The sequence below is a fragment of the Zalophus californianus genome, chromosome 16 (assembly GCF_009762305.2).
Source record: "Zalophus californianus isolate mZalCal1 chromosome 16, mZalCal1.pri.v2, whole genome shotgun sequence".
Taxonomy (NCBI): Eukaryota; Metazoa; Chordata; class Mammalia; order Carnivora; family Otariidae; genus Zalophus; species Zalophus californianus.
In genome coordinates, this window is record NC_045610.1 from 22,992,137 (window position 1) to 23,001,257 (window position 9,121).

The window sequence follows — 9,121 nt, forward strand, 5'->3', positions numbered from 1 at the left end:
AAGTTCAGGTTACATAACAGTAGGACATAAACAAGTTCCACAGTTTTCTCCCTGCCCTCTCCTGGCTCCGTCCCAAGTTTTTGGTCCAAGGCCAGGTTCCTCAAGCACATAGTTTCTTCCCATGCCTTCAAAGGGCCTGGTGCGCTATTTTTCAGGGCTTATCAATAACACTGTGGTTTTCTTGGCCTATATACAACTCAAGCTAGCCAGTACAACATGTTTTTGTGTGGGGGCAGTCAGGTGGCCATGGTTCAAAGGGATCAGGGAGCCTTTGCTCTACCCGATTAACCCCTTTGTTGCTCATGGCTCCCGAGATTTCCCCCTTTTATCTTTAAACGCAACATGTGTACATTTGCTTGGGTATTGGCCATGAAAGCAAACAGACAGCGACTCCAAGCACACCATAAGCAGAGTAATAAGGTTACCCCTACAACCAGAGCACACACAATCCAGAAGGAATGTTGGAGGATATTAAAGGGGTTAAACCCCTGTAGCTTTTGTAGAAAGGATTGTGCCATGTCTCTGGGGGTGACTACATGCAGATGGGAGGAGGCTATATTGTTTATTTGTTCTTGCAATTGAAACAGATCTAGGCTTACATTTGTCTCATGCCAGATACCTTGCAAGTGCCTCTGCACCGTTTCCCAGGAGACGTTGTCAGCTTTTAGGGGGGTCACACAAATGGAACCATACCCTCCGTGGCACACAAAGGACAAACGAGTATGTAACAATGAATATTGGGTGCCCAAACATTCGACCGCCTGCTCTAAACCATCCAGGCGGGCCAAGATCTTCCTATCTATACTTCCCTGGGTGGCAAGGGTCTGGGAGACATTATGAGCCAAGCTATTTACATGAGCGGCAGTATGTATGCCCTGGGACAGTGCCACCGTGGAAACAGTAGCTGATGCTATCAAAGACACCAAGGCAGTGATGCCAGCTATTAGGAGGCCTAGGAAACGTCGTCCCCGGCTAAGTAGGCCCTCCAATTCTTGCGCAAATTGATAGCCATAATCTCTATACCAGGGCCCCCTCACCTCTACAGGCATCATTAGATAAGGGGGCTGCATGGCTAGGAAAACCTTCTTTGTTGGATTTGGGGCGCTGGGTAAAGGCAAACAGTTGGTGAGATAACACTCCTCACAAGTTATTTTGTAAAGGGTTCTATTGGCCTTAGCCTCGGGTACTACAGATCCGTCCCCCACTACAAACAGAAACGGTGGGGAAAGACATGCCTGAATTTGAAATGTCAATGGGCCCGTGGGGAAGCCAGGGAAAAGGGGTGAATTAGTTTTAACATCTCTCATGGCCGCAACAATTTTCCATAAGTCCGGGTGTCTCATCCTCCCCAGTGATAGCAGTCCCCCGGGAGCAGAATTATTGTGGTCGTATGGCCCATATCCTGAAGGCGGGGGGGAGCGGCGCAAAGGGAGATCCCTGTCTTTTGACCAGTCAATTATATAAGTGTCAGGTATGCCATGGGGAGTCACAATCTCTGGGTTGTGATGAACGCAGGTTTTCCAAGAGGGTCCATAGGTTTTCCACGTTAGGTCAGATTTACAGAGGGGATAGTCAAGGTATGGGGTCTCAAGGGATCTGGAAGCGGGTCCGAAACGGCCAACAGGCAGGGGCCTCTGATGTTGAAGGACAACCTCGTTGATGTCCCAATTCTCCACCATTACATGAGGTGCCAAAGTGTCTCCTCTAGGTGGCTCAGTTCCATACCAAGAGCGGATTCTTCGGGAGACTGATGAAGTGACCACGCATCCATAATGGGGCGCCTCAGGGCCATCGATGGCCTGGAAACAAATGGGGGGGGCAGAAGCCAGGCTGGTCCAGTTAAAAGGCGCCACAGCATGAGTGAGGCCGGAAATCTCAGGCCCATCAAAAATGTCTGTGAAGTTAGTGAACACCCTGGGTGAGGGATCCTTCCAGGTGACTGCCCTCGCGGTAGGAGGGTCCGGGACAAAAGCCCAGTAAGAAGAGGCCTGGGCAGAGTCAAGGGTTAAAAGTGATAGCATGGCAAGGAAAAGGGCAACAGCCGTGACTGGCTGGCCCCACTCACGCACGGTGGCCTCAGCTCGAGCGGTCAGGGCTTTGATGTCTCCGCATGTTATTTTCCTCTGATCCGAGGCGGGGCATCTCCTCGTCCTCCCGGAGCGGATCTGGAGCCGCCTCATTCTGCAAACCATCACGGACAATGCGGACGCATCGAAGCGGGAGCCAGCGTGGCGTCTCCTCATCCTGGGGAAAGATACAAGCGCATCCTCGGCCCTGGCGTAGGACCGGGTCGGGTCCCCTCCACTCCGCGGTGGCGGGGTCACGCCACTTTGCATAGAGGAGGGGAGCCTGCTCAGGCTGCCAAAAACGTTCGGCGGCCGTGCGGCCAACCGAGTCAACATTCAAAAAATTTAAAACAAAGAGTACTAATGAAAGGTGTAAATGAGGTGAATATTTTATTTTCCCCTGTAGTATTTCCCCCTCCTTTAATTTTTTGAGGTACATTTTGAGGGTGGAATGGGCTCTTTCGACAATGGCTTGACCTTGAGAATTATAAGGAATACCTGTTGTATGAGTGATGTGAAAATTTGCACAAAAGGTCTGGAATGCTGAAGAGGTATAGGCTGAACCATTGTCGGTCTTAAGAGCCTTCGGCATGCCCAGAACTGCGAATGCTGCGAAGAGATGATTTTGGACATCTACAAAAGCTTCACCGGAGTGTGCAGTAGCAAAAATATAGTTAGAGAAGGTGTCGATGGAGACATGGATGTATTTAAGGCGGCCAAACGGTAAGTAAGTGGTTACATCCATCTGCCAAAGGTGGTTAGGAAGGAGCCCTCTGGGGCTAATGGCATATGAGGGGGGGTTAAAAAATTGGGGACAGGACTGGCATTCTCGTACAATTTGTCGGGATTCCTCCCGGGAGATGCCGTATTGACGCCGTAAGGCCTGTGCATTCTGATGGAATTTTGCATGGCTGCTTTTTGCTGCCTGAATGGTGTTTGTAGAAAATATATGTGTATTTTCATCAGCTATGTGATTGCCCTCCGCTAGGGGGCCAGGAAGGTTAGAGTGAGCTCTGATGTGTGTTATAAACAGAGGGTGCTGCCTCTGTAATAAGAGGAGCTGGATTGACTTGAATAGATGGAATAATTCTTCATCATTGGACAGTATGTAGGCCTCAGGTAGCTGCGGGACTGTTCTGGCAGCGTATTGACTATCGGTAAATAAGTTGAGGGGTTGAGTGTAGCGCTCTAGAGTGAGTGCAATCGCTTTGAGTTCTGCTCTCTGCACAGAGGAAGTGTCATAATGCAGGTGCTGAGTATTCTTATGTTGTGGTGAGACAGCATGTATGGCAATATTTCCTCTTTTGTCTGCATCTACGAAAACAGTGAGGGCAGAAGGAAGTGGCTGGGGGACAATGATTTTTTGAGCACAAATGGCAGTTTTGGCCAGAAATTGCAGGAGTTTATCTGAGGGTAAATGGAAGTTTATTTGGCCTGGATAGGATGCAAAGGCAGTTTGCCATGCTAAATGATGTTGCAGAAGATGTTCATATTGGTTTTTGGTTAGCATTGGCAATATGATATAATTAGGTTCTCTTCCGAACAGTTGTATTGTTCGGGTCCTGCCCTTACATACTAACATGGCAATTAAGTCAGATGTCAAATTTATCACATGAAGCTGATGAAGGGCAAGATGCAGCCATTCCAAAGGGCCATGAGGCTGCCAAATAACGGCCATTGGCAATTGTCCGGGGAGTAAAAGTATTAAGTACAATGGTAAATTGATGTCCACTCTAGTTATCTGAGCATTGGAGATCTGAGAGTTGACTAGCTCTAAGGCTTGTTGGGCTGCAGGTGTTAAGGTATGAGGTGAAGATGGATCAGCATCACCTTTTAAGATATCAAACAAGGGGGTTAATTGCTCTGTAGTTAGATTTAAAGTGGGTCTAATCCAATTTATGTCTCCCATCAGTTTTTGAAAATCATTCAAGGTCACTAGGGACTGGGTTCATATTTGAACCTTCTGAGGTTTAATAGTTTGCTTTTCTATTATATGCCCCAGATATTCAAAAGGGGCCGTACGTTGTATTTTGTCAGGGGAGAGGACCAGATTATATTGTTCCAAACACTGTAAGAGATGACGGAAGGCGGCAGTCAACATACGCTCGGTTTTTGCAGCCAAAAGAATATCATCCATGTAGTGGATGCAGTAAACTTGAGGGAAATTTTTCCGTAAGGGTGCAAGAGCCCTGCTCACATACTCTTGGCAAAGAGTTGGGCTGTTCGCCATGCCTTGAGGCAGGACTTTCCATTGATATCTTTCATAGGGGGCTTGTAAATTTGTGGAGGGTACCGAGAAGGCAAACTTCTCACAGTCATCAGCAGCTAGAGGAATGGTAAAGAAGCAATCTTTCAAATCCGCCACCAACAAATGGTAATTTAAAGGGATAGCGGAAGGGGCAGGAAGACCAGGCTGTAATGCCCCCATGGGTTTCATTACAAGATTTACAGCTCTTAGATCCTGTAGCAGGCGCCATTCATCTGATTTTTTCTTTATTACAAAAATGGGTGTGTTCCATGGGCTACAAGATGGTTCCAAATGACCAAGAGAAAGTTGCTCAGTTATGAGTTTTCGGGCGGCCTTTTGTTTCTCCTCAGGTAAGGGCCATTGATCTACCCAAACTGGCCGGGTGGTGGTCCATTCTATCGGTAGGGCATGAGGTCGGATCAATGACCCTGGGAAAAACCCAGGCCCGTTCTATCATATTTGGGGACATAGCAAAGAGGCTTAACGTTACCTTGAAGCCCCTTGCCAAGCCCTTTTCCTGGTTTGTAGCCCATGTTACACATAATATTTTTCACAACCTGATTTTGGAACACCTGTGGGACGTTGGCAGTTTCCAAGGTTAGCCCCATTTCTGAGAGTATATCTCGCCCCCACAAATTGAGATCTATGTCAAGAACAAAAGGTTGGAAAGTTCCCGACAGACCATCATCAGATTTCTAAATAAGATGATTGGAGCTTATCTTGGGTGCTGAGGCCAATCCTACTCCCCTTATAGGGGTGATGGCGTCCTGCAAGGGCCAGGAGGAAGGCCATTGTTTCTGAGTCAATACAGAGACATCGGCCCCCGTGTCTATGAGTCCCTGGAAAATCTTACCATTGATAGACAGAGTTAATAGGGGTTTATCTTTTGTAATCTTTTGTAACCAATAGGCATCAGTTGACCCAAAGCCTTTAGATCCTCGCTTAGCTTTCAATGATGGATTATCTGTGTTCAAACGGGGAAGTAGTATCAATTGGGCAATGGGCACACTAGGTTGCAAAGTTATAGTGCCTTGTTGTAAGCTAACCATTATTTTAATTTCCCCAGTGTAATCTTCATCAATGACTCCTGGATATACTATTAAGCCTTTAAGGGTCCAACTAGACCTACTCAATAGTAAGCCCCATGTGTTTGGGGGGAGAGGTCCCCATATCCCTGTACCTATTGGTTGAGGGGGCATGCCAGCTTCTAAATAAACAGAACTATTTGGGGCCAGATCTAATCCTGCACTGGCTGGGGTGCCTCGGTGAAGGGATTCAATCCCAGGGAGGTCGGCCGTGTTGGCTCTGACCTCAGAGATGGGGGAGAGAGCATTGCCGCTATTGTTTGGTGGGGCTGCGGGAAGCCCCGTTGGGAGTTTCCCTGCTGCAGGGGGCGGCCAAAGCGGTCAGTTTTTGATCGACACTCATTGGCCCAATGCCGTCCCCGCATACACCTGGGACATACAGAAGGTGGCTGTGGCTTATTAGGGGGGTTCCCCGAGGGAAAGTTGAAAGATGGGGCTTGTCTTGAGCCCTTAGGGCACTCATTACGAAAGTGTCCAAGTTCCCCGCATAGAAAGCAGGGCATGCGAGCTTTAGAATTCATTGGGGACTTTCCCTTTTGTTTTTTAAGAAGTTGTGTATGTAGCTGCTGTGGAGGAATTCCTCGAAGGGCTGCTGCCAAGGTCACTCCTTGTACATAACTGGGACCAATGTCTGCACACAGCCGCAAAAAATCCTCAAGGGTGCCCGTGGACTTCCAAGGCCTTATGGCCGCTTGGCATGCTGAATTGGCATTCTCAAAGGCTAGCTGCTTCACTATAATAGTTCCTGCCTCTCCGTCCACAACAATCCTACTCACGGCTTGTAACAGCCGTGAAACAAAGTCTTGATAGCGTTCATCGGGCCCCTGTCTTATTTTAGATAATTCCTCTGTCCTTGTGCCAGTGGTCGGTAACTTTTTCCATGCAGTCAAAACAGCCTCATTGATTTGAACATAGGCAATCTCAGGGAAATGTATTTGGTTACCCACTTCATAATAAGCTCCAGTACCAGCCAACATCTCATGTGACAGGGATTTGGGTCTTTTTGTTATAGATAGCCAGATTGTTACATTTTTCCTCAAATTCGGCCTTCCACAACAAATAATCTCCCCCATTAAGGCAAGCCCGGGCAACAACCTTCCAATCTCCCGGGCAAAGAGCTTCTCTGGTAAGGTTCTCCATCATGGATAGGGTAAAGGGAGCAGTGGCCCCGTACTGACTACAGGCAGCCTTTAAGTCTTTTAACATTTTAAAATTTAAGGCAGTATATGTCCGTTGGCCTCCCTGTAAGGTTACTGGGTAGGCATTAAATTTTCCCACGTCCTCTCCCGCTTGCTGCGCTGTTAGTAAAGTTCTCTGTAAAGGGCTAATGTTGGATACAGAGGACTTGGCAGCGCTCTGCTGATGGGTCATTTTATTTGATTTTTCATCTCTTGGCCCACCCGTTTCCAATCCTCTGGGTTTGCTGTCCCTTCTAGTGGGAACCAAGGGCACAAATCTTTTATGTTCCTGAAAAATTCCTGCAGTGTGGAGGAAGACACCTTATGCCCTCTCTCTGCCAATAAAATCTGCAGGGTCCGCAGAAAATATGCATGACTAGCGGACTGACTTTGTCCCATAATTTCTTACTCCTGTCGTGCCGGTTAAACGACCGGTTCTCTTACCTGATTGCTTGCGACGTCAGTGTCCAGGATCCTCTTTCATGTGCTCAGGTCCCTGTTCGGGCGCCACTTGCCACGGCCCGCGTGCAAGGTCGAACAGGGGTGAGGGCAAGAGAATGAAACATAAAAGTATGGGAACAGGAGGGTTGCCCACGGGGATGCCGTGAGCAACAACTTTATTCTTACTTACACACTTTATATAAGTTCAGGTTACATAACAGTAGGACATAAACAAGTTCCACAGTTTTCTCCCTGCCCTCTCCTGGCTCCGTCCCAAGTTTTTGGTCCAAGGCCAGGTTCCTCAAGCACATAGTTTCTTCCCATGCCTTCAAAGGGCCTGGTGCGCTATTTTTCAGGGCTTATCAATAACACTGTGGTTTTCTTGGCCTATATACAACTCAAGCTAGCCAGTACAACATGTTTTTGTGTGGGGGCAGTCAGGTGGCCATGGTTCAAAGGGATCAGGGAGCCTTTGCTCTACCCGATTAACCCCTTTTTTGCTCATGGCTCCCGACATTTATTTATTTATTTATTTATTTATTTATTTATTTATTTTTGAAGATTTTATTTATTTTTTTGACAGAGAGAGACACACAGCAAGAGAGGGGACACAAGCAGGGGGAGTGGGAAAGGGAGAAGCAGGCTTCCCACTGAGCAGAAAGCCCAGTGCGGGGTTCAATTCCAGGACCATGACCTGAGCCGAAGGCCGATGCTTAACCAACTGAGCCATCCAGGCATCCCTTGGTGATGGTTTTAGGTCAACATTTTTTTCTGTCATTAGCTTCCTTCTCTCTTCTATGCAGTTTTTCTCAGTCTGCCTTTGCTTCAGAAAGACTTGAATTGGGGCAAGAATGGGGTAGGAGTATAAGGAGTCACACTCTGGTTTTTGGTGTTTTTATTTTTTACTTATGGTTTTTGGAATGTGTCTACTGAGGCCATAGAGGCAAAGGCTTAAACTGCAGCCAATCTGAATCTTGACAGAATGCTTTGTGATCCTTCCAGAACACAGGAGGATGGGAGGTATTGCTAGAAGGCCATGTCCCACTTGCCTCTGTCTCCCCTGGGAGGCTGTCACAGGGACAGTGTCTCTTTAGCTCACAAATTTTTTTTTTTTTTTTTTTTTTTAGTGCATGTGCATGTGAGAGAGAGAGAGAGTGAGCGAGCAAGGCAGGGGGAGGTGGGGAGGAAGGGCAGAGGAAGAGGGAGAGAGAGTATCTTAGGCAGGCTCCGCTCAACGCAGAGCCCAACACAGGGCTCTGTTCCACAACACTGAGATCACCACCTGAGCTGAAATCAAGAGTTGGATACTTAACCAACTGAGCCACCCGGGTGGCACTAGCTCATAAGTTTTGATGATGTATATGGCTTTCTGACATAACCCCTCAGCTGCAGACTATAAAACCATTCAGCTATCCTCTAGAATAGGCTCCTGGGCAATAACATATCCTACAATTCACATTTGAAGTCACCAGACTTTTTTGCTTCATTGTTTTTGCTGGTGTTTGGGACAAGGACCATAAATCCCTTACCTCACAGGTACTCAAAATATAAATCAAAATCATCTGTGGCTCTACATATACTAAAGCCACAATATGAGATCTTGCCAGAACACTCTTAGTCTCTTCAGAGTTATAGACTTTATTGGTAATAAACAATGCATACATTTCACTTGGCAAAATAAACAATGCTGGGCTCTTGCAGGAGGCATTCAATAGAACTTTCATTTTCCTAGTAGGTCCAAATAGCCTGTTTAACTGAGAAACAATGACTTCCTCAAATAATTCCTTTTAAATTTCCAGTCCAATAAGTAGTCCTCTAGATATGTCTTTATCTTACGCTGGGCCTTAACCTATTTTTATAAATTTTCAATCTTGCCCCATTCCATAAAGGCTGAAGGCCAAATCCAGGATGCACATTCTCCTGGGACCAATTAACATTGATTATCCCATGGACAGGCAGCTACTTACCTGATATCGCACTCATGTAAGCCTAAAATTCCACCACAAAATAGGGGCGCCTGGGTGGCTCAGCATCCAACTCTTGGTTTCGGCTCAGGTCACAATCTTGCATTTGGGGACTCGAGCCCCACGGCTGGCTCTGCTC

At 47.1% G+C, this 9,121-nt stretch overlaps 1 protein-coding gene across 2 annotated transcripts; it reads right to left on the bottom strand.

The window, feature by feature from the left end:
• On the bottom strand, nucleotides 1-7,137 carry LOC118356351 (endogenous retrovirus group K member 6 Env polyprotein-like). Of its 2 annotated transcripts, XM_035724388.1 has the most exons (3): nucleotides 7,022-7,127; nucleotides 2,565-2,675; nucleotides 3-2,181 (listed from the first exon to the last, which is right to left on the bottom strand). In XM_035724388.1, exon 3 carries the CDS (start codon nucleotides 2,178-2,180, stop codon nucleotides 285-287), a length of 1,896 nt encoding a protein of 631 aa, XP_035580281.1. In that variant the 5' UTR covers nucleotide 2,181; nucleotides 2,565-2,675; nucleotides 7,022-7,127; the 3' UTR covers nucleotides 3-284. The 2 variants fall into 2 exon arrangements, with proteins under 2 accessions (XP_035580280.1, XP_035580281.1); XM_035724387.1 differs by lacking the exon at nucleotides 2,565-2,675 and having other exon boundaries at nucleotides 1-2,244; nucleotides 7,022-7,137.
• Nucleotides 7,138-9,121: the final 1,984 nt, after the last annotated feature.

What these genes read in the sequence shown, in the direction of transcription:
- LOC118356351 (XM_035724387.1), bottom strand. Translation starts at nt 2,243, where the DNA reads ATGAGGAGACGCCACGCTGGCTCCCGCTTCGATGCGTCCGCATTGTCC.